Below are 25,928 nucleotides of genomic sequence, written 5' to 3' on the forward strand. Positions count from 1 at the left end.
AACCAATCAGAATATAGCACTGCACTGTCCAAGGAGTGAATCAAGTGTCAAAACACAGGAGATATAGTAGTAGTGATAGCCTCTCCAAAGTTTGGATTTTCTGGGTGGAAATTTTCTGGAGGGGGAATATTGAAGAGATAAGAAGTTGATATTGTGTCCAGGTAAACATTCACTGTATGCTTTAACACATTTTCCTTCAAGGTTAGGAGGACCTGTAAGCTGCTTTCTCTGATGACCTTCCCCTACTTAGGTGGACACGACCTGTCGTGAATGTTTCAGTGTCGCATGCCTGAGCTCTTTGTTTCACATTAAATGAATTCGGCTTAGAAAGTGTCAACAAACAGACTTTTTATTTTCCTTTTTTTCTTCCCCAACAGGAACGATTTATACTGTTACATCCTGAAGATATGGGCTAAAAGCAAAACAGTCTGGAGTGTCACACAGCTGACATCGATGTATTGATAGAACACCATTCAGATTTATCACTTCAGGGCATGTTTGCTTTGAGGTGTCGCTTTACATTCAAGTGGGGATGTGGAAACGGGGGAATGCAATGTTGTTGTGGAATATGATCTGAGTACAGTCTAACTCGAAAGGAAGGTTTGTTTACACCAGTGACAGAGTCTTAGATGTGCCACAAAGAGAGTAAGACAGTGAGATAACCTCATGTCAACGTAGGTTCTATCGTAACTCGTTCTGTACTTCAAATATAATGCGTATGAACTGACACACACGTTTACATTTAGTTTATCTGAAATTCTGCCGTTTTAGCAGTTGGTCCATTAAGCAGGTATTGTAAAACAGCAGTCAGCCATAACTATATGACCACTGTCAGGTGCAGTCAAAAACATTGATTATCGCTCAGTAATGGTAGATGTTAATAGGTGGGAGATACGAGGCAGCAAACATTTTCCCCTCAAAGTTGTTAAAAATGGTCAAGTCTATGGATTTGAGTGAGTCTGCAGGGGTAAATGAATGAACCGGTGACAGGCTCATGTCCTGCCCACACGTAGAAGTGCACATGGAAGTTTTTTTTTTTTTTTTTTATCTAATAAAAGAAGCTGCTCTACCTCACAGTGCTGCAGATAATATACCTCAGTTTTACATCTTAAACAGTCGTACCGCAATTATTGCTGTGTTTTGCTTTGTGCTAATCCTGGATTGTGAGAGAAATATGCCAGAATAAACAGTGCGGGCAGCAAAAGCGGGACCCACACAGCACAAGGCCATTTGGTCATAAAGTTTCAGTTAATCAGTGTGTTTCAGCAACAGGAAAGATCAACGTGAACTAAAGTCAGAAGATGCTGTGTCATTTGAAGTAATTTAACTTTAATTTCTTACCCATATCAGTGCAGGGATTCAATTTGTTAATAAATAACACAGAGAGAACACAGAGAGATCTGTCCACACCAGTGGGTAAATTAGAGTCAACAAATAACCTCACATGCATGTTTTTAGACTGTGGGAGGAGTACCACACACACACACACACACACACAAACACACACACACACACACACACACACATAGAGAGATAGAAAAATGCTAATTTCTTAAAGAAAAAGTCCTGAGCTGACTAAGATTAAGTCTCCAAACTGACGTTCTAATGTGTTATTTCTCTTTTCCTAGGTTCCTCTCGAATGAGTTGCCACGTCCCGACTCCGACCAAGTTTTTCTACGTCTCGATTTAAGCAGCGCTCACCACAACAAGTGAGACATGGGTCGCTACTTCAGCACCAACTTGTGCTCGAGTTCTGTGAACAAAACCCTGAAGTCGTACTGCAAAGTCAGGTACACCATGAGCCTCCTCAGAAAGGACCACCATCTGGTCAAAGCGCCGCTCCGCATGAACTCACTCAGGCATTCTCAGCCTTTTCAGTCTTCCAGATGTGTCAAAAAAGGTGCTTTCAAAAGTGATGCGGGCCCCATGTCTTACCGCGTCCTCGGGGACGTTACGGACGGAACAGGGAATCTCCGTACTGTGCGTTTTTATTCAACTTCTAATGGGAACGACTTCAAAGCAAAGGCCCCGGTTGGAGTATTCGAGGAAGCTCGGAGCAGTTTTCATCTGAACTCACTGGGAGGACGTCTTGGTCAGTCATTTAATCGACTGTCCAGGCACATCAACTTGTATTTCAAGAAAAAGGACGCTGTGACGTTTGCCGAAAACGGCGGTCTTGTTCTCACAACTCCAGAGTACCTCGGCCGGTCGCGGAGGAGCTTTCAACAAGCAGCTGGAAGGCAAAGTATGTCTGAGAAGAAGGACACAATAACACCGGCCGAGAAAAACAAACAGGAAAAGTCTGAAACGTCGATTTCAACGCGAGAAGCCTCCGGACTGCAGCTATTTCACATCAGCTCCCTGGCGACGAGGTTCGGCGAGAGCTACAGCTACGTCGCTGATCACGTCAACTCCATGGTTTCTCAGGGTTTTGCAGAAGTTCAGAAGCAGGATTGTGTGGAAAGTGGGACTTCCGGCAGGGGCGCAAACAGGAGGCAGAGAAGAAGGAAACTGCCCAACACTTACATCACGAATTCTTCTGAAGAGCCGCCAGCTCAGCTACGTAATCAGGAGGCAGCGGTGGAAGCCCACAGCGGCTGGGAGGAGGGATACCTTCATTTTGCACGACATATCAATAAATACTTTGGTGCCAGAATTACAGACGATGTTCAGAAAAAGGGACAGCAAGTGAATGACGTAAAGAAAAGCCTTTACATGAAGAACTTCTCGGCGCAGTCGACCTCACAGACGGAGCAAAATGGAGACCTTTTCCACAGCAGCTCCAATGCAACAAACTTTGGTGAAAATCATATGCAGATGTCTAGGCACATTAATCAATATTTCAAGGGTCAGGGTGAACTGGATGAGGACGATGACAGAAATCCACTTACAGACCTGGGTTTCCTCTCCAGCGCCGATAAAGTTAAGCCAGTGTCTTTTGTGGACTGTCTTCGTCACCCAACGAGTGCCATTCCCGACTTGCTGGATAGTTATCTGAATCTGAGCTTCTTGTCTAAGAACAGCAAGTCCAAAAGTGTCTTGACTTCACCACAGGCAATAATCAATAAAAAGGTAAGTTCTCTGATTTCCCGATGGGGGAATATTAGTATTTGGTTGTTAGTCTGGGGAGTTCAGCTGGCAGGGCAATGCCACCTTACCTTAGAAATAAAACTTTTTATTCTTGTGGCACAAAGAGAGTGTTGGTAAATGTTGGTTTTGGATGTACATATAAAGCATCAATGATAAAAATGGCTGCAGGTCTTGGTATCATGTAATGTCCTACTAAAACACTGCAACACCCCCCCCCCCCCCCCCCCCTCCTAAAAACAAGTTCAAAAACAACATTGATAGAAAAATAATCTCATTTGTAGCTTTTACATTTAATGTCAAACATTGGTTTTGGTCGTGGGCCAGGGTTCTTCTACAGTAGTTCATCATGAACTGCTATATGTTTCCAGTTTATCTTGAGTCGGAGGCAGGCAGAGGAAATGACTTATGGACTGATGGGCAGCCTCAGACTGGCTTCTTCTCCAGACGCTTTGACTTCCTGTGTGGAGGCGCTCAACGAACACCTCATCCGCTATCCCTCCTGCAAAGCTTTAATCTGGCAGGTCTGTTGGACGTCAATTACACTTACAAACGTCTGAGTATTGTTTAACCTCATCAAAGTCACAAAGACTTCTTCTTTTTTTTTTGGTGCAGGAAAACACAGCGGTCACATTGCTGAAACAAAGGAGGATGGCCAAACACGACCTGGGGCTTCAGGCTGCTTTAAGAGAAACTTTGGCTTTGATTGGATATGTGGATCCGGTCAAAGGTCGTGGCATTCGGGTGCTCTCAATTGATGGTGGTGGCACAAGGTAACTCATAAATGAATGTTTTTCTATTCTTTGAGGATACAGTTCATAAAATGTTTTGCAATTTCTTGCAAAATAGAAGATTAAAATAGTTTCAGACTTCTCTGCAATGTCATTTAGAAACTCATTGATCCGTATTGAAAAAGTCATTAAGATCCAAACTGTCGGATCCAAACGTCTGTAGTTTATCATCATACTGATGATTTCTTTATTCAATATTAAAATTGTTCTTCTTTTTTTCCAGGGGAGTGGTTCCTCTGCAGGTTTTAAAGCTGCTGGAAGCTGAAACAGGCAAAAAGATTCACCAGCTGTTCGACTACGTCTGTGGAGTGAGCACAGGTGACAAACTGCAGACGTATATCTTGAGTCATGTCAATCAAAGCCCGTATGTTTCGAGCCGATTTTTCTTTTTAAATAACCGTCTCTGTTTTTCAAAAGGTGCTGTGTTGGCCTTCATGCTTGGTTTGGCCCGTTTCTCTCTCGAGGAATGTGCTGATATGTACCGTCGATTCGGCTCAGAGGTTTTCCGACAAAACCCGCTGGTTGGCACTGTGAAGATGGGCTGGAGTCACTCTTACTACAACACTGAGACCTGGGAGGCAATACTACAGTAGGACACTTTTAACGATACACATATGCTGATGAGACGCCAAAGTAAAAGCTCTTACTGTATTTTCTGTTTTTATCTGATATAGAAAGAAGCTGGGTGACAGAATACTTATAACAACTGCCAGAGATGAGCTAAGTCCCAAAGTAAGTGTGCCATGAGTGATTAGAACTGATAAACTGCTGTAGGACTGATAAAGGCACAGCTTCTGTAGCAGAGCAGCCAGGGTTGCCAGGCCTGACTGACTATTTCAAGCTAAAACACAAGCTTAAACTGCTCAACTCAATAAAAACCAGTTCAAATTACAGCCTCTCAATAGATGAATCACATAAAGTCCTGGCTTCATCGCATTCACAATAAAATAATCCAAAAACATGTGAGCAACTTAACACATGAATCCAAGTTGGTGACCACATTTATGACAGCAGGCTCTTGATAACCCTGCTCTCTTTTATGTAATCCTGAGTTATGAAATATTGAACTTTTATGGACTACCAAACTGACTGGCCACAATAGATTTTATCAGCTGCACAGCACTAAAACAACCCAGCGTTTATGGCCTTTCCGTTTCCTCTGTAAGTGAAATCCATTCACCTTTTAAAAAGCCTATCCTCTGTAATGTCTCAGGTTTCGGCCGTCAGCGCCGTCGTAAACTGGGGAACCAGTCCGAAGGCCTTCGTCTTCCGCAACTACAATCACACGCCGGGCTCCCTGAGCCGCTACGCCGGAGGCTCAGGTTACCAGATGTGGCAGGCGGTTCGGGCCTCATCAGCTGCCCCCGGATACTTCCAGGAGTTCACCTTACAAAGTGACATTCACCAGGTTGGAAACCACGGCTGACTAAAGACTTATTTTTAATTGAAACAAACAAGAGTCTTGTGTTTCAGCTTATATTTTAGCTTTCTGTCCCATCAGATTGCGTCATGACAAAACTTTCTAACAACTGCATGTGACTTTTATTTGTCTATGCTGTTGAAATTGACCTTCTTTTTTATGTTTGGGACTTTTTAGGTCACTCAGTCTCAAAAAACATAAAATATTTCACAACTTGTAGTTAAGAAAATCTCTTAGGAGGTTAAAACAAAATTTCAAAATACACAATTTTCCTTCCTAATGACCACAGGGTGTTAATGTCTTGAAGAAAAAAATGCTTTTAGCAGAAGTGACACGTTTTGTAATTGTTACCAGCGTTTTATGTTAATTTTGAAGAAACATGAAAAAGGAAGTGGCTGTATGTGATTACGTGCACAATAACGGGTTACTAAGATGCTCTAATCTATGAAATGTTCATTTTGGACCGTGTCTCTGTAGGATGGAGGGATCCTCCTGAACAATCCCTGCGCCTTGGCTGTCCACGAGAGCCGCTTGCTTTGGCCCAGGCAGCACTTCCAGTGTGTGCTGTCCCTCGGCACCGGTCGCTATGACAACGCTAAGAGGGGTCCCGCCACCTCCACGAGCCTGCGGGCCAAAATCAGCAATCTGATCAGCAGCGCCACCGACACAGAGGGGGTGCACACCCTCTTGGATGACCTCCTGGCCCCCGACGTTTACTTCCGCTTCAACCCCATGCTGAGCGCCGGAGTGTCCCTGGACGAGAACCGTCCCGGCGTGATGGACCAGCTGCAGAGAGACACCCAGGATTACCTGGAGAGAAATCGACCCAAACTGGCCCGGCTCTGCTTGGTGCTCGGTGCGGAGCGATCGGCTGCTAACAGAACTAAAGACTGGATGAGTGAGCGGGCCTGGGAGATGAAACAGAGATTTGTGTGAGAACAGATCGATGCTGTGCTCCTATAGGGGAGGTAAAGAAGAATGAGCACCTGAAGCAGCTCTAATTAAAGAAAACATGTTTTGTTGTTGTTACTTTAGGAAAGTGCCCTGTTTCACATTGTAGATCTGTGTGAAATCACAAGAACAAAGTTCAGTATGGGATTCAACTGCATATCGATCAGAAGCATCATTTATTTTCTGAGAAGAAAATACAGAATATTTCCATTTTCCACTTTTAACTTTTCAAGAATGTAAAAAATAGCTAAACACGCTTTTGCAACTATAATTGAAAGTGCAGTATTTTAGCCTCAATGAATCAATATGATGATTTTGCCGTCCACTATGCCTGTTTTTAAATGTTGCAGACGAAATATGAATAGTTGCAAACTATTTTAATTGCTATTTTAATGACATAATACCCAGCCAATATTGTAATAATTGGTTAAATTATTTGCATGATGTGCTTATGATACTGGCTCAATTATTGGCAAGTTAGCACATTATTTGCTTTATTACAATTGACACAGCCGATATTATTATGTTAAAGTAAAAAAGCAAACAAACTCCCACTGCTGCAACTTCTGTGAATAAGTCACACGTATTGTTATCTATTGTCTTCAATATCTATTGTTTGATTTGTTTCACCATTTCATGTATTTTGTTTGAATATGCAAAACACAAAACGAGCACTGGAATGCACTTTACGAAATAAAGCGTTGTGATATAAGTCACTACGTACAGTTCATTCTGTAGCGGTATGACAATGTACTTGACAGTATCTCTGAGAAAATAATATATTACATGAGCTTAGTTTAGCATGTTATATTTCAAATAAATTATTATTCATGAAGACTCTTTCTTGCCGTCGATTCTTTGATAAGTCCACATTTAATGATCTAACTATATTTAGCTGTTTTAAAGAGTTTATTATTGCAGAAGAAACGTCCACTTGAGTGTGACGGGTTAATTCCCCCTATATGTCTGTGGAGGCCGTGCCCTCCACGACCACAATAGGCTGACTTTGTTTCACACAGAACAAAGTCCTTGTGTGAAAGAGCGTGTGTTCGTGCCAGCCAGAGAGGAGATACAAGATGTGTGACCCTCCCCCGCCCCTCCCCTAACATTGATCTGAAAATCCAAAGGAGTGCACACGAGGAAATACAACAAATATTTGAACCCCGCAGGGAGTTTTAGAGGATTTCTGCTTGCAAGACCTTAGATAAGGTCGAAACCTCATCTGATAACTAGTGCATGACATGGCAGTTCTGTTCAACCTCACCCACACATCACAATGGAGATGACGTTATATTTACGTGTGGATTTAACAATGGATTTATTATAACCGGCTCCAGGGCCCAGTTTAGCGGGCGTGAGTCGCCACATGAGCCTCTTGTCATCCCGCTCTGTCACCTGCTTTTAACATGAAGGAGGGAAAACTAAGAGATGCTTTGGGGAAAAAGTGAAGTTCAGTGAGGAGACGCAGCTGTGACAGAAGATAAGAAGGAAGCAGGTTCCTGCTGCAAAGGCACACCGGCAGAAAAGACCGATTCCAGGTAGGATTCCACTTCAAATATGCACCTTGTCCAGAAATCTTTGCAGCTTTTGGATATAAAACTGCAGCACTTTAGGGCAAACCTGAGCAGCACAGTGTACGGCGTCATGTGAAACGGCGTGCTTCCTTGCAGCTGTCATTCAAGACAGACATCAATGGACTTGGAGGTTTTAATGATGTCACAGTCTGGCTGTTCAACAAGTGCATCAGCAGATTTGTTTGACAGTGAAGACAGTATCGCAGAGCTGCGGCTCCTTAAGACGACCAGTGTGAAAAGAGTCAAAGGAAGCAAATGGGCCTTTACAATTCTATGGACTATTTCCCTTATTGTTTACATTTTGTCACATTTATTTACGTCATATCGGTTTGGCTTCCATCAAATCAGGGATGTTAAATTCACTTTAGTTCAGGTTTCACGTACAAACCCGATTTGCTCTCAGTAGAGCCAATAGAAAAAACTCTGCATATAACCGAGATAGTTTTCGGGCAATTAATTATAACGTCATGATCTTTACAATATACAGTCGTGTAATTCGAAACCTTTCTCTTCAGACTAATATGGGTAAAAAATGCAGCTTGTCACATGTTTTTACAAATCGATGGTATTGTTTTAATTCTGACGATATTTCATCTGCAATAAGGTTGGTTGTTTTCACGCTAGTGTACAGCCTTTGCTGCCATCTGCTATTCAATTCTAAAACTGTATCATTTCCAGAAGATAGATTAGGAAAAGGCTTTATTTTAATTGAAAAAAAATCACTTAATGTCTTTAATGTTATTTTTACTGTTTGGAAGGTCATCTTGCGGCCATACTGAAATCCCACAGTATCTCAAACCCATTGTTTGAATCCACGTATTCCCTACTGTTAAAAGAAGCAGAGTTTCTTCAGTTTGCACAGAAGGTATAAGGTAACTACTTACTTAGGGTAGTACTCTTGCATTATTTTTGTTCAGCTTGCCTTAATGGTGCGCTCCTATTCTGAGACACAGTAGTTCAGCTGTTCGCACTGTGTGGGTCAATGTAAAGACTGAGTCACTTGAGTACAACTGTATCACGGCAGGTAATTACAGGAAGATGCTCTACAATATGACCGTTATCGATTCTTGAAGTAAGTTGACATTAACTTAAGGCGGCTGGTTTAACAAATGAACTGTCAATACAAGATAATGTTGATTTTACTTACAGTCAGACATCTCTGAGTTTACTTAACTGAGGTTATGTGGGACTAATGAGGTCACAAGTTTGCAGGTTTGATCTCACATCTTCCTCCGGCCATATATCGAAGTTTCCTTGAGCAAGAGACTGAACCCCAAAATGCTTCCAATGGATGGATCGAGTGCCTTGCAAGGCGGCCAACACCACTGGGGTGTAAGTGTGTGCATTTCAGGAATTCATCACAGTTGATAGGAGTTACTGTGTTAGTTCAGGAATAACGAGGGACATAAAGATACGCTAAATAAATCACATAGGAAGATTTTTCCAGGACATGCTACTTGTCACATCCTCACCTCGCCCAGGGGTTTTTACAAATTTATGAAAATGCCCAGATCTCATTGTCTTTAAAAGACTATTGAGCAAGTGTTTTTATTCGTTGGCACTTTGCACAGATGACTGGGGTATTTTTTGGTTTTGGTTTTGGTTTTTTTTTTGCAAGTGAGACTACTTCACATCACCATTTTTGGAAAGGCAAAAGTAGGAAAAAGTTCATATGAACTTAATTTTACAACTCCCATAACACTAATCAGTTATCAAAGGGTCATTTCCCAAGATCGCTGTGTTCCACATAATCATAAGCACAAATTCAGTGCTGACAGGAACGTCTGGATTGCACAGCGACGATGATGCAATGCAGCACAGTGCAGCGCTCAACAAGGAGTTTCTCCCCATCCTCATCTGGTGATCTCCCTCATGCAGCGACGTCACAGTGCGGATGATAGGTGCTCGGAGCCTGAACAGCGAGCTTGTGTGGCTGAACACTCCCTCTCACATGCCATCTGCTCTTACCCGAGCCCTGAGTGCCCGTGCCAAAGGAGACCCACGAGCATAGAGATCTTTTTGTCGTCACTGAGCTGGCTCTGTCCGCCTCTGTGCCTCTTCAGCTGTGCAATCTGGTGCATGGCACTGATCACTACTCACTTCCAGGCGCGCTTCAGTCTAATGTATATAGGGGGGAAAAAATCCCATTCTGCGAGCCAAGAAGCGCAGCACACCCCTTCTCCTTTTGTGTGCCGTGTGAGGCAAGTCAAGCTGTGTTTCAGATGTGAGGAGGGGGAAGATCACGACCAGAGGGCGAAACACCATCAAATACATAACTCACGCTGAAAATATGAATACAAAGATATCAAACCTATCACAAACAGGAGGTATGTGCACTTTTTCGATGAGAGGTTTGATTTAATCAACAGTTTTTACCCCCTCCTCCCCACTGTGGTATTGTTAATCCCAGTCAGTGCTGGTTTGTATGTGCAGTCCCATGTGAATGCCTGAAAGCCTACACAGGTCAGGACTCTGTCGACAGCCGTGAGATGGCTTTTGTCTGACACGAATACAGCTTCTCCTGCAACTTTGGCACTGTCAAGGGAAAAAAACTAAACAAGAAAACACCCCCTCCCCCTGTAGGATTTTGTCAGATGAATGGTAATGACCTTTTCCTTCTTTCCATGCATACAAATGACTGCGTTCGGACAAATTAGTGTCACAAAAAGAGCACCCGTATTTTTAGAAAGAATACGGTTCTTTCAATATATTTCTAATATTTGGAAGAGGGATTTGAATGTTCTTAGGCTTTGTCAAGCTGCATTGTGATGTGAGCTTGGTCACATGTAAAATTCATATGATGGGAACAAACATTGCTTTTATACTCTGTTCCTCAGTGGCTCTCGGCAGTCAACAATGAAGCCCACATTTTGATGTCATCAAAACCAGCAGGAATGCAAACAGTACAGAATCTGGACTGTTTTCTGCTTTATCTGGCTCAACCCGGCAATAGATCACGCCAGAGAAAATCAAAGCGTACATTATTCAGCAACGGTGAATTTTCTAAAAATGACTTGAATTTAACAAAAAGAATGCAGTTATGGAATAATTCATTTCGTGAACAAACTCTGTTGGTGTGAGACGGAAGTCCTTCAGGATTGTGAGAGCAGAACAGTGAAGTGGGTGAGGTGTAGGTGTTGTAAGGGGCTCATTCATTATTCATGAGAAGGGTGGGCTGAGTGTAAGTGGCAGTGACGGACAGCAACTCAATTACTGTTGTCTACACACTCCTCTAGGGTTCTTGACCTGATATTTGAAGGACCGGGGCATTAATGGCTTTACTGCACCAACAAGCATAATTTCCACTGGATTATTGATGTATTGGACAAAAGAGACATGGGGAGGAGAGAGTCCTGATTTGACATCACATGACAGAGGTAGGTTTTCATCACTTTCCGTTTTAACATGAAGATTCTGGATCTTCTCATATTTCCAGTGAAAACTTTTGGAGAAGCGGCTTCATATTTATTACTTTTATCGACAATCACTCATATTAGGCGTCGGTTCACTTTACCAGCTTGTCTTGGTTGCAGTCACTTTGAGATATTATCGATTAATCCTTCTAAAGATTTTGACCCAGTTACAGTACTTCTACTTACAATCCATATAACTTTAGCAGAGAACACGTTACTATTTGACAGCTACGTGAACGTTCAGATTGAGACTTTTCATTAGAATAAACACACTTTGAAAAGCTTGAAAATTAAACCCATTAAACATTGAATTGTATCGATTATTCTCCTTTTTTTATCTAGTTCATTTCATTCTGAGCCACGTCCAATTTCCACAATAAACCGTTTTGAGTGTCACTGAAGTGACTTTTATTTCATATTCATTTTAACACATATCAGACTGTTATTCATCTTGGCATAGATATGGCAAACAATCCAAGCACTAACAGAAATGTTAGAAATGCTGATGTGACACAAATTTTACACTGGTTCATTTTCAAAATGTGCTTTTGCACATTTTTATTTTTAGATCAACAAATATTTGTTTGTTTTTTTTTCCCATTGTGGTAATACAATGATATTTTCTATCTGTTTTATCAGTGTTGTTCAGGTTACTGGAAATTTGTATTTAATCACAGTTACTTTTTGCTTCTTCAATATATTAATTTATTGTGACATTATTTGGTGCAGAAGGGTCATTTATCGTGGTGGTACCGGTATACAAACAGCTGCAGACAGATGTTGGAAAGGTAAACTAACACGTTGAGGCTGTTAATGCGTCACAGATACTAATCGGAAAGTTGTTGAGCTTGTTCAGGAATATGGAGGTGCTCTTCCACCAGTAAACAGGAATATAATGAAATAGCAACAGAGCTGCTCTTCACTGGAATGAATAGACTTGAGTTACTATAATGCTAAAGCTAATCTAGGTTCGACGGACAGAGAGACAGCAGTTCTGCAGCTCACTGTTTGTAGGCAAAAGTAATTATGATAGTAATCCAGTAAGACCACTTTTTACTTCAGTTTTGAAGTACAAGTAATCTTTTAATCCTTTAAGTAGTGATGCTGACATGATACTTTTCACAAAGTTTTCACATTGTATCCAACCTGCATAATGTTTTGTAGATGTCTTCATTTTGCGAACAAGAAAACCAATGACCCAAAACCATCATCGGACTAAATGAACTGTGAAGATGGGAACTCTGGTCAAACCAACGCTGCTGCTTCTCTTATGGCGGACTGTTTGGACTCTGGACGTTCCCCTGGAAAGTGAGTCTGCAATTTCCCACCTTTGCACTGACTGTCTAAAGATATATCTGCATAAGTTTTTATCTGATTTGATTTCTTTGCCTGCTGCAGTCAGACAACCCCCCACCATCATAAAGCAGTCAATGAAAGACCACGTTGTCGACCCCAAAGACACAATGGTCATCGAGTGTGAAGCCAACGGAAACCCTCACCCTATGTAAGGCTTGACACAAGCTTGATTTATAAAAAGTGACATCATTTCTTTGAAAAAAAACAACAAATTCCTTCTTTATGACAATTGGAAAGATTTTCTTGGAGGCGAAATGGGAAGTACTTCAATGTGGCACGTGACTCCCAGGCATCGATGCGCAGGCGCTCTGGCACTCTGGATATCTATGCCAAAACCAATCCAGAGCAGTACGAAGCAGAGTATCAGTGCATTGCCTCCAATGAGTATGGATCTGCATACTCCAACAAGATCAGGCTACAAATGTACAGTAAGTTCATTCCTGGCACTATTCTTACCTGTTTGTTTGCGGGTTTTTTGTTTCAGCAGTGACTTTAGAAATGCAGTGAACACCCAGCGGTTCTGGATATCACTATGGATATTTGATATTACTTTGTCAGGAGGAATTTGTTGTTGTTTTTGTCTCCATTTGCAGGACCCCCAGTGTGGCCGAGGGAGATCCTGGAGCCTGTGGTCATCAGCGCTGGTTTGCCTATGGTCCTGTCCTGTGACCCACCGCCTGGCCCCCTCAGACCTGAAACCTACTGGATGTCAAGCTGTAAGTGTCTGGCACACCGTGTAGACCATGAAACAGTCAAACACGTTATTTAACATCATGTTTTATTTTAGGCTCCTATGCGAGACCTTTCAACTGGCCCATTCAGACAGCGTTTCCCACCATGCGGGCCGTGCGGCAGGACCGCAGGGTTTCCATGGGAGTCAATGGAGATCTGTATTTCTCTAACGTGCTGTTTAACGACTCTGCTGTTGACTACTGCTGTAATGCCCGGTTTCCCTATAAGAATGTCATCCAGCAGAAGATGCCTGTTGTTGTTAAAGTGCTTACAAGTGAGTACAAGTCTGTTCAAACCTCTGAAAATCTCTGCTCCTCTTTTTGATAAAAATTAAACCTGTTTACATGGAAGCAGCAAGTTACGTATTTAAACACTATAAATCAAGCAGCTAAATGGCATTTCATGCATTTCCATTCTTACTGTGTGGTAGTTGCAAAATAGGCAAATTCACACACAGTACTTGAACAGATAGTATATTTACCCTGATTGAGTCAGGAGAAATAAGTACTGGCAGTTATTGTTCAATTAGAATGATTGGAAACTGAATTAGATGCAAACTTTGTTGGATAAAGTTACATTACGGTGTTATATTGTCTCCTCATTGCACATTGTGATGTAGTGGCTGGCATAGTGAGAAGGTTGTGGGTTCAAAAGTGCCTCAGTATGTCTTTTTTCCAGGTACTCATTATTTATGACAATCTAAAACCAGGCACACGCACGCACACACACACACACACACACACACACACACACACACACACACACACACACACACACACACACACACACACACACACACACACACACAAAAAGTTCAATTGTGACTAAATTGCTGAGTTTGAATGTGTGTGACTGTCTTGTCTGTTTGTCCTGTGATGGACTGAATGAACCCAAACAGTTAAATAAACACTTTCTGCCAGGTTCATTTCCACTATCTTCACATGTTCTCCCCAACAACAACATTTTGGAATGATCATTCTCAAGTCCTCAACCTTTATAGTTTATTTTAGGATACACCCGAGAAAAAAGGCAAAATCTTTTAAGTGTCTGCTCTGCATCAGACCTTAAATAGATATAACTGGCATGTTGAGCTGGTAAAAGGTGACTTATCAGTGAATGTGTGAGGCCTGACTGATGAGTTGATGTTCGGCCTTCCGTGCAGCTCATGCTGTGGCTGAGGCTGCCCCCACCTGGTTGTCTCCCAGAGGCTCGTCCAGCTCCATGCTGGTCCTGCTCGGGGAGGAGCTGCTCCTGGAGTGTATCGCCGCCGGACTGTGAGTGTCAAAGACGACCAAATCACAGCTGGTGCTATTGTTTAACCACAGAGGGATACATGACGTTGCTTTCTGTTCCGTTTGAGTATTTTCCGTTTGATTTCATGAAATTGGTCCCGTGTTAAGCCTTGTTTATCATCATCAAGGCCAACCCCTCATGTTACTTGGACCAAGGATGGCGATGCCCTGGTGGTCACTCCACGCATGAAAGTGAAGCACGTCAACAAGATGATCCAAATACCAAAAGCCACTTTTGAGGACACCGGTGAATACACCTGCAGGGCCACCAATAAGATAAACTACATCGAGCACACAATAACTGTCAGGGTCAAAGGTGAGATTCCTCGGAAAACACTCCTGCACTGTTTTTTTTGCTGTTCACTCACTTTAAAACTGATGATATCCCGTGAAACTGACAGCTGCTCCATTCTGGTTGGAGAAGCCTGATAATTTGATCCTGGCCCCGGAGGAAAGTGGCCGCTTGGTGTGTCGTTCCGACGGAGCTCCTCGTCCTACAATCAGCTGGTTCATTAACGGGGAACCAATTGAAAGTACGTTTTCGAACATGTTGCGCTAATGCAAGAAAGAGGAGCTGCGGTGTGGACTGACTTTTTCCTTTTCTTGTTTGTTTTTTCGTGTTTTGTATCCAGCTGCTACGCAACTGCCAAACAGACAAGTGTCAGGAGACACGTTAACCTTCCGCAGTGTGACCACTGAAAACACTGCGGTCTACCAGTGCAATGCTTCCAATGAGTTTGGATACCTATTGGCAAATGCATTCGTCAACGTGCTACGTAAGACACCACTCCACTATTTATAAAATTACCCAGTAAAACCATAAGCTGTGGATTTTTAAGACTGTTATTGGAATCAAATGAAAGAGGCTTTATCGTTGTCTTGAAGTCATTATAAGAAATTACTTTTGGAAGATGACATAAATTAGGGGTTGTGACTTCATAACTCATTTACCCTTGCTTGTCTGCAAGCTTTGTTTGTATTTCTCCCAGACTACAAATATATTTATTAGGATCGTTGAGGAGGAAGGAGTTCCTAAGTTATCAGAAGCGATACAAAATGATTCACAAAGTGTTGAGCAAGCTTAGAGAGATCAGACGGCTTGTTGTAGAAGCTTCTCCAGCAGGCTCAAGAAGAGTACAATGGAAGCATATTCAAATAATGAATTTACAGGTGAAGCTGCAACTTCCTTTGTTTTCCTTTAGATGCAACGCCGCGTATTCTCTGGCCCAGGAACGAAATGGTAAAGGTGATCGAGGGTAGTCGTGCCTTCTTAGACTGCCGTTACTTCGGTTCTCCTGTGCCTGAGCTGCGATGGTAAGAACATCACACGAACCTTTTTAGACAGACCGTGTTCGTACATTGATCCCAGGTTTTCGGGGTGGCCGTGGATCAGTTGGTAGAGTGTCTTACAGTCCCAGACGTAGCGGTTCAAACCACATCGGTGTGTGGTTGAATGGACGAACCCGGGATATCCTGGGATCTACGTTGAATCAAGCATCAAAATGTGCTCTGTGCCTTAGGTCCATTTGACATATGTGATTTTGGCTCCATACGCTCACAGGTCCAAGTATGGACAAGGAAACCTGGAAGGAAATCGTTTTAAAATCCACGGTAACGGGACTCTTGAGTTCAAACGCATCCGGATCGAAGACGAGGGCACTTATCTGTGTGTCGTCAGCAACATTGCCGGAAGAGAGGAGAGTCAAGTCAGAGTCGAGGTCAAAGGTGAAAGATCACAGTCACGCATGAAAGAATCTTTGAGTCAGCAATAATATTTCACGCAAACACTTTTTGTTTTAAAACTCGTATAATTACAGTAGTTTGGTCACCCGCTCTCCTCAGAACCCACTTTGATTGTAACAAGACCACAAAATATGAAAGTGATGCGCGGAACTGACGTGCGCTTTGAGTGTGGAGTGAAAGCGGACGCCACGACTCCTGTTACGACCACCTGGATAAAAAACAAAAGGCCAGTCAGTCTCGGCTGGAGGTAAGATATTTCTGTAAAAAACAATTTTACCTTTTTGACCCTAATGTTTGCTGTCGATCCTAATCACATGCAGCCATCACCATTAATGTGTTAATACATGTGAACGAGTGAATGCAATTGATCATGTAAAGCATTTAATACTGCTGTACAAGTAAAATGTGTTTCATAGGCACTGTTCCATTTATATCAAAGGCCTGTTTCTACAACTGCCATGATGACATGATTGTCTTGTTCTCTCCTTCCCAGACTCACTCTGGATGAGTCAAATCTGATCATTACTAATGTAAACAGAGACGATGAAGGCAATTACACCTGTGTCATCAAGAGTGAACTGGACCAGAAGTCTGCTTCAGCTCAACTGATGGTCATGGGTAGGATGTATTTGAAATAAATGACATTTAGTGAATCATTGATTGTAATGGTTTTAACTGTAGTGTGTGCGTGTGCGTGTGCGTGTGTGTGCATGTGCGTGTGTGTGCATGTGTGTGTGTAGACCGTCCAAGTCCTCCCACTAACTTAGAGTTGTCAGATCCATATGAACGTACTGTGAGGCTCAGTTGGGTTCCAGGAGACAGCAACCATAACCCCATTACAGGTAAAACCAATAAAATCAAATTGACTAACAGATTTAAAAACCCAAGTGTTTGAGACACTTTGTGTTTGCCTTCATCATTCAGCGTCATTCGATTTTTTTCCCTCCCACAGAGTACTTGGTGCAGTACGACGATGACGACTGGTTGCCTGGAAAGTGGAAAAACCTTTCGACTTACCCAGGATCGCTCAACTCCGTCATTTTGCATCTCATTCCTTTCACATACTACGAGTTCAGGGTCATCGCTATTAATGAAATCGGAGCGAGCCGACCAAGTCGCCCATCCTCACGCTTCCAGACCAGTGGCGCACGTGAGTGGGATGCTCATTCAACAAAGCAAATCAATCTATCCATTTCTTTACGAGCGTTAACTGAGTTGGAGTCATTGAGGTTACAAACATTTGATTTGTGCATGCACTTGCGCCTATGATTGAGAGTCAAAAACTGAGCTCACACGTGTCTTTGGAGGATCCTCTACATTCTTGGGCGAAAACAGTTTTTTTTTTATTCTTTCTCAGTGCGTCATCCTTTCCGTAAGACATTTTTTTCCTGGATGATAAGGGTATATAAGGGTTGTAGGTCAACCTGGAACAAATTCCGGGGCTATTAGTCTCGTTTTCTGCAGTCTTATCATCACGGGTACTGGTCAACCAAGAGCAATTCCCGAAAGTCGGGGTGTTAGTAAACACTTCAAAAGATAATCTGATACAACACAAAATCCCCTCCTGTATTTAATTATTTACTTCAGCTCCATCTTACTGTGCAACAAACTACATATGAATTTCTGATGGAATTTCCAAATATCTAGAAACATTTTTAGACGTGTCCAAAAATGGTGCCCAAACCTCAATTCAGTGTCAATGAATCAGACAGTGTGATAAATACACAATCCTCCAGTTTGTCAATCAAGTCTTCACCCAAGCTTGTGTCCTCATATTTAGATTTCTGCATTTGTTTTCTGATGGTCCGTTCATTTGATACTTGATGAAACCTCATGTCTGTCTGGTCAAGAATTCTCAATCATCTCACATAACAGTTGTGTGTTGAATTGTATATTTTTTTTAAGACAGTCTCAAGTGCCCAAAAAAATTGGTGTTTTCATTTGTCTAATTTCGTTTTGTGACATGCATCCAGACTCCTTGGCAAATTTTGACCCAAATGTTGCTGTGATCTTGGAACGATCCTGCAACATTCATGCAGTGCAAAGTTAAATTCTATATAAAAACATTTGAAAACTTTATTTTTTTTATTTTTTTTTGATGTTAAATCATTAATCTTACTACTGTGCCGGTTTTCTCGTACAGCCCCAGATGTCATCCCAAAGAACGTGAAAGGTGTGGGCACATGGAGAAATAACATGGAGATAAGCTGGGAGGTAAATGATTCTGCAAAAGTGCAATTTTGGTTACGATCAGTTTGTCCCATCAAAAATGATGCTGTTTGCTATGAATGTCCTTTCTTCAGCCTCTGGCCTACAGAGAATGGAATGGACCGCATCTTAAGTATCTGGTGTGGTGGAAACGGAAAGACTCCCGAGAGGAGTGGAAAAACGCAACCACAAAGTGGCTGAAATACTATATCTATGATGCAGACACCTTCACTCCTTATGATATTAAAGTCCAGGCTGTCAATGACTTTGGACTGGGACCAGAATCTCCTGTGGTCATTGGTTATTCTGGTGAAGACCGTAAGTAAATATTTTCGAAGAGAAATTGGAAAACCCTTTGGGAGCTTCAATACACCATTGATGTTTACTATTAATTTGAAGATCAAGCTGTTCTCACAAACATTCATTTTGCAATCATCAGTCGTTAAGATTCCTTGATCTCTTTTTTCCTAAAGGTCCAATAACTGCACCCTTGAACCTCAGAGTGTCCGACATCGAGAGCACACAAGTGACTGTCCACTGGGACTCAGTGACACGTGGTACTATCATGGGAGAGCTGAAAGAGTATAAGGCGAGTCTTCTATCAATTCAAAAGAGCCTGAAAGACTCTAATTTTAGGCTACATTTGTTCTGACAGAAGTACATAGTTTAAGTCAAAATAAAAGTTCCTGAAACAAGTCAAAATGGAAAGAAAAACATGGTTAAATTGCAACTACATCTTCATATTGAAAGGCAAAACAATGAGAAGACATTTGGTGACTCTTAAATATTGGTTCAAAGTGTTATGTGATGAGTATCTCTATGCTGACGACACAATTCTTAAGGCTGATGATCCTTCCCCACACACCTTCTCTAACCTAAACCTCATGTTGAACAGTCCCAGGTCATGTGATTTGGTATGGAGGGTTCTCATATTGCTACTCAGTAGTATACTTTACAGTATAAGGTAAAATATAAACGTGGCTCTCTTTAAAGAATGTGCTCCTCTTTCACTGCAAGACCACCTTTGGGAAACATGACAATCTTTCCTGCGTTCGATTACGATGACACAGTATATAGATAAACCGGTCAGACAGCTTTCCACAAGTGTGATGTTAGTTGTCACTCCACTATCCATTTTCCCACAAACTGCACACCGTGATCCTCTGTAAACTGCCCATCATAGACACGCATCATGAAATTGACTGGTTCATTGATCTGTCACTGCCAACATCCTGTGCAGCTTGTTACAAAAGACATTTTCTACCAAGAACACCTGCTCTGCTCAAGTTATTCTCTTGGAATTACCCAAAAACACACATTCTATCTGGTCAGTTTCGAATCCAATCTGCTGCTCTCCCAAACTGGAACAATCTTGAAAAACTATTTTAAAACCAGAAATTAAAACGCAAATTCAAGGTCTCCTTATTGAATATTCTCACTGATACATTTAAATGATGTCTTACCCACTAAATTCCCATTGGTGGATTACTTCTGCGTTTTTTTTATTGTCTGATATTACTGATTATTTTACACAATAGTGAAAAATGCATTGTTTCAGCTTTGAGTGTACATTAAAAAAGAATATGAACAATATTGATAAATATAAAAAAAAACATAATTTAAAAACAACATAACTGCGATAATATCTTGCATTCTTGCATGATGTTATTATTATACAAAATAGATGAATAATATACAGTATATTGCACACAAGAGAACAGTAGTTAAAAAGTGCAGTTTGTAAATTATCGAGGTATATACACTGTGTGTGTGTCATGACTGCAGCTGACTAAAAATGTACATTTCTCCTCGTCTCTCAGATCTACTACTGGAGGGACAGCAGCCAGCTGAGGTGGCTGTGGGTCAACAGAGGGATGAAGTCGAAATCGTTCCCCAGCAATGATCCGGAGCCTTCTGGGATTCTCACGGGGCTTATCCCCTATAGCAACTACAAGATGTACATAGTGGTGACTAATAATCGATTTGAGGGACCGCAAAGTAACACTTTATACTTCTCAACACCTGAAGGAGGTAGGAAAACTACTCAGTCAGTCAAGAAACCTGTGATTTTAGACAACACTCTTTGTCAAGAATAAAAAAAGCTTCAGATTTCTCCCCCTTTAGGTTGTGTTCACCACCTTCTCTTGTTTGTGTCTATAGTGCCATCTGCCCCCAAATCCTTCAGGATCCAGCAGCGACATCTTGACAGTATTTACGTCGACTGGGAAATGCCAGCAGAGCCCAACGGCATCATCACCGGATATTCCCTCAAGTATCAGACAGGTAAGTGAACAAGACACTTTCAATTACACCCTCAAATTATAGCGTGGCCTCCTGAGAGGATAGCAACACTGTAATAACAGAAAAAAGGAATTGTTTTGTCCCACTGGAGCAGAGAAAAGGCCTGCACGTCCAATAGCACTCTAAAGCTTGAACTCGAGGACCAGAACACCACTGAGCCATGTTCTCAAGTGGCTAATGAACACTTGTGTAGAGGCTCTCCGAGCAGGCGAGGTAGCTAATAGCTCGGCTCTGTGCTCTTAGTGCTCCGGTACGTGAAACACCTCCTCTCCCCACAGTGAACGCCAGCAGGGGAGAGGAGCTGCGAGTGGAGGAGCTCCCTCCTAATGTGACCAGCTTCTCGCTGCGGCGACACGACCGCTACACGCGATACAGGTTCTCGGTGGCCGCGCGAACCCAGCTTGGGCTCGGGGAGTGGCACACGGAGGAGTCGCCGCACTACACCACAGAAAGTAATTCCCAAGTTTCTCCGAGCATCGCCAGATTTTTGCGCCGTGACCTGCCGAGAGGATGTTGACTTTACTGATGTGTGTTTAAGTATACGCTCAGGACCAGGTGGACATCACCACGCAGGGCTGGTTCATTGGCATAATGTGTGCTGTGGCTCTTCTCGTGCTCATCCTCCTCATAGTCTGCTTCATCAAGAGGAGCCGAGGTGGGAAATACCCAGGTACGGTACTGATTCCCCTGAGACTCAGAATTTCAAAAATCATAATCATAGAGGTGGTGTTAGTAATTGTTGAGAGGAAACACCGAGAAAACAGGAGTAACAGTGAAATATAGTTTTATTCAAAGACATACCCTGAGTAGCCTACTGCAATATTTGAGACAAATTGAATGTTACCAATGTGACAAACAGAAATTAAAATGATAAAACAAGATCAATAAATAAAGTAAGTGTAACCGGTGCAATGGTAGCAGGTTGCCAAAATAAGATTTCTCAGTAAAGGCCAATTTAGAATGTTAAATAAATCTATTGATATGTGGCATCAAGCTTGTTGTATCAAGTATTACTTACATACAGTAGGATGGAACATCAATAGTAATTAAAACTCCGTTTTTTTTTTAGAATAATGAAAAAATATGGTTAAATAAAGAAAAACGTCTCGATTCATCAGTCAAATTCTGCCATTTGGGACTTAAATGAGTGATGGTCCAAAGAGAATATCTTACTCTGAGGGTCCAACGCATCGTATGGAACTGCATAATATGTGTCTTTTTGTTGTATAAACAAAGAATTTACACATGAAAACACAAGTACAATCCAAACAGCTTCAGCTCGACAGTAATTAACATCATTGATGCTGTATGAATATATATGAAAAGCTTGTCTTGTTGTGGTTTTAGTGCGGGACAAAAAGGATATATCTCTGGAGCCGGTGGATGACAAAGATCAGGAGGGGTCTTTTGATTATAGGTAAGTGTTATAATAGACCAACACTCATGAACACTTCAAAGGTGCACTGCATCTTATCTACACTCCAAAAAATCAACTATGCAGTTTTTCAGTTTACATATCAGAAATATGTTTGATTAACATGAGCATATTGAGTTTCTTGTTGTTTAATGGTTCATTCTAATACATGTTGTTCAGATAATATGAATAAATGGGATTCAATCTACTTAATATGAATAGATGGAAATGTGTGACATGATTAAATTACATTAACTCAACAAATTATTTTTGTGTTTGTGGACATGACTGAGAATTACTTTTTTCAGTGTACCAAACTATCATGGGTGAAATTGTAAAATTAGCACTTGCAATCCAAATAAAGCATTAAATATTCCTTGTTGTAACAATGTTTTTCACTATAATTTTTGCAAACTGCAATAACGATGTGTCTTTACAACCATTTGATCTGTGGCTGTGCATTGTCCTACAATTTGGATAAGGGAAGTAGTAGCTGTTGCTTCCTGTTAAAGAAATTGCAAAATAAACTTTATGAATATTTTAATTTGATATTTTTGTAACCATTTGCTGGAGCATTACAATGTCTCCTCGGACAGCGACACTACACAAAAAAAAAGAAATCTGCATTTTTATAATAGACACGAATTTAAATTGTTTGTTGTAAAACTCCACCTGCACAGATACAGATCAAATCAGATTTTCGACTTTATTTATGATTTTATTTGATCATGCTTATTGAATTGATTAAACCTTTTTTTTTCTACTCTACCTTTCTCTATGTAAATCCTATCCTCCTTCAAAACCTCAATCCTTTTTCGTTTTTCACTGAACCACTCGAGGTCGCTCGAAAGGTACGAAAAGACTAAACACTGACACATTGACATTATATCTGTCTGGTCCTGAAAAGATACTCCTGTATTTTAAATTTTTTTTCTGTCAAAAGTGAATTTACAACAAACTACTGGTGCTACCATGGAGTTACGCCCTTCCTATATGATGATCTCAAGCAAACCTTTTTATGTCTCTATATTTCAGGATAGCACGTGTCTCTACTCTGCCCTACCCTCGGAGGTATGTACAAAAATAAATCTTTTTGTTACTTGAAGGCTCTAAAGTCACATAAAAATACACCATTGCATGGAGATTACACAAATACAAGGTGGAGGAAAAATAAACAAAAATCACACACGTTTCAATATTTCTTGTCAACATATTCTCTAAATAGGCTTTAGCCTTCCTTCAATATTAAATATGCATGAGTGAATGCACAAAACATACACTAAATATCACTTACTGGGCTTATTGGATGTATATGTAAAAACGGTCGCTTGCAGTAGTTTTTTATGTAAAATGCTTCTGTTCAAACACAATAGTGTTTAGGCTTTTAAAAGAAATGTAAATCACAAATATCTCCAATTATTTTCCATCAGTTTTGTATTTCCTTAGTTAAGAGGATGCATGAGATATTAAGTATAGTCCTTTTTTATTGAAGGGTTAAACCATCATCATATGAGCATTTCTTTATTTCATTTACGTATTTATCTTTCTGCAGAGAGGAGGAGAGGGGTCTACAAAGAGGCCAGCCGTCCATGGAGGCCATGATGAAGCGATCGGACAGCGACGACAGTCTGGTGGAGTACGGGGAAGGAGGGGAGATCCCGTTCAATGAGGACGGCTCCTTCATCGGTCAGTACACGGGAACCAGGAGGGACGTCCGGGAGTTGGATTTTGGTGGAGGCCTGGAGCTTCACTCGCCAATGAACACGATCTACTCCGTGGCATAAAAGCTCAAACTTCAAACTGCACTCCTCCTCACCTAAACTCGGCTGCTCGTCTTGAGACTTCACCCTGCTTGTATCCTCCACTGTGAACTCGGCAGCGGGAGAAGCGCTGGCCTGAATGTGTCTGCGGGAGATAACAGGCCGGGACAAAGGTGTTTTTTAATCGTACCTTATCCTCACAGACGTCACAGATACTGCCGAGAATCCGAAGGAGTAAATGTGGAAAAGTTGTGACTATCTCTCAAGAAAACCATCAAACAATAAGGAAGTGTTGAATTTGTAAATGAACACTTTGTGTCTATGCAAGGAGTAAATGGAGAGACGCTGCACATCATAAGCGACTGAAGAGGATTTGTTTATCATGTTGATAAAAGCAGCTGCAAGAACTGACCGAACAACTTTTGATTTGCATCGTTTTCTTTCTGCTAATTTCAAGATTTGAGTAAGATGTGGGCTATTTTTGAATGCTTGCATTTGAAATAATAGATCTTGAGCTCACTTTTACCATTTTTTTTTTTTATGTTTAAACGTGAAAGGATGGAAATGTTGTTGGTGACTGACAAAAGAAAATTAATCTGCAGAGGCTAATAATTCATTTGTCTTTTAGTATTAGAATCTGTTAGTAAAGAGAAACAAGCGGTCACAATGTTGAGAGAGTGAGATTTTACTGACAATGCACATGATAAATCTTTAATGTAACAACATTTGTTTATTTGCCTCTTAACTTGATCTGTGTATTAAAACGGTTGTAGCTGAACTGAAATAAAGCGAAAATATTTATTAGAAGCATATCACAAAAGATGTCTTAAATTGTTCATCCTTCTGATTTCGAATGGATAGTTTAGAATCATTCATCACTCTTCATGACGCAATCTTAGTGTAAAGTATGAGGTTTCTGTATATTTTAAATGAGCAATTGTTAATATATTGTGACAAGAGATTAAGTCATCACTTGAGGGAAATTTGAACCTTTGGGGAAAATATAATCTGAAGAATGAATTCACCAACCGCAAATTTGCCCTCTTAGCTTTGAGATTTCCTCTGAACTATTACCGTATCATAGTGAGAGCACTAACAAGTTTTACTTTATACTGAACTGTGGTCAATTGTGGGGCAATATAACTGGCTACGTTATCGAGGATTATGTTGTTTGGAAAGCAAAGGACACCTTATCTATTACCCTCTGTTGTTTAGCAGGGCTGATCGGATTCACTCCCTCTTTCTTGACTCATATAAAAGTTGTACCCCTGTGATCACAGGCGTGACCAGTAAATCATAAAGTCGGGTTTAGCACACAGTGGGTTTTTTTTTCCTTATCGCTTTTCCTGTTTGGGTTACTTTGAAGGGGATGGAATTGTGAGGATGCATTTGCATCAACAGGATCAAGCAAGTTGAGATCACCATCCGTAGCTTTTTTGTTTCGTTTATCAACGTTCAAACATAAATGGACGTCAAATTGAACAGCTGATATTCATTTTCTCTGAGGTGAATCTTTTCTTATGTTGTTAGTCATATTCACATATGAAGGTGTAATAAATGTTAGGCTTTGCTAATCCGAAATTATTTTGGGGTGATGATTATGACCTTCTTCATTTAAAGTTTAATACAAAGGGCAAGCAGGTGATAACAAATCTAAAGGGCCATGGACACTGTCATAAAACTGTTTTTATAACCACGGTCAGTGATCATTCCATCAGGCCCTATTATCTACACAAACTCTGACCGCAGGAACTAAATAATGAAAGATTTGGATGGCGTCAGACTCTGATCATCCAGCCATAAAAATATTTGTGATCAGCTTTTGTCAGCTATTTTGAATCAAAAGAAAATTGACTACAGCGATATCTTCAGAAGCATCGCTGGCA

At 41.2% G+C, this 25,928-nt stretch overlaps 2 protein-coding genes across 2 annotated transcripts; both read left to right on the plus strand.

Annotated features, from left to right (window-relative positions):
- Window positions 1-23: 23 nt before the first annotated feature.
- LOC308113438 (calcium-independent phospholipase A2-gamma-like) lies at window positions 24-7,079 on the plus strand. Its single transcript, XM_080469736.1, has 9 exons — window positions 24-161; window positions 1,629-3,072; window positions 3,459-3,611; window positions 3,703-3,860; window positions 4,102-4,196; window positions 4,296-4,467; window positions 4,553-4,610; window positions 5,092-5,286; window positions 5,776-7,079. Exons 2-9 carry the CDS (start codon window positions 1,717-1,719, stop codon window positions 6,232-6,234), a joined length of 2,646 nt encoding a protein of 881 aa, XP_080325862.1. The 5' UTR covers window positions 24-161; window positions 1,629-1,716; the 3' UTR covers window positions 6,235-7,079.
- Window positions 7,080-12,468: 5,389 nt separating this feature from the next.
- Window positions 12,469-24,845, plus strand: nfascb (neurofascin homolog (chicken) b; the record flags this gene model as incomplete). The annotated part of the gene is made up of 26 exons (XM_080468559.1): window positions 12,469-12,544; window positions 12,635-12,740; window positions 12,842-13,020; window positions 13,186-13,308; window positions 13,380-13,598; window positions 14,487-14,598; window positions 14,745-14,932; window positions 15,018-15,149; window positions 15,249-15,392; window positions 15,819-15,930; window positions 16,178-16,341; window positions 16,459-16,606; window positions 16,853-16,977; window positions 17,100-17,201; window positions 17,312-17,509; window positions 18,503-18,573; window positions 18,663-18,885; window positions 19,041-19,156; window positions 20,388-20,598; window positions 20,728-20,850; window positions 21,147-21,320; window positions 21,407-21,538; window positions 22,216-22,285; window positions 23,122-23,133; window positions 23,318-23,353; window positions 23,835-24,845. The coding sequence occupies 26 exons, from the start codon at window positions 12,469-12,471 to the stop codon at window positions 24,064-24,066; spliced, it is 3,528 nt and encodes a 1,175-aa protein (XP_080324685.1). The 3' UTR covers window positions 24,067-24,845.
- Between the last annotated feature and the right edge of the window lie 1,083 nt (window positions 24,846-25,928).

Source organism: Lipophrys pholis (genome assembly GCF_963383615.2).
Source record: "Lipophrys pholis genome assembly, chromosome: 8".
NCBI lineage: Eukaryota > Metazoa > Chordata > Actinopteri > Blenniiformes > Blenniidae > Lipophrys > Lipophrys pholis.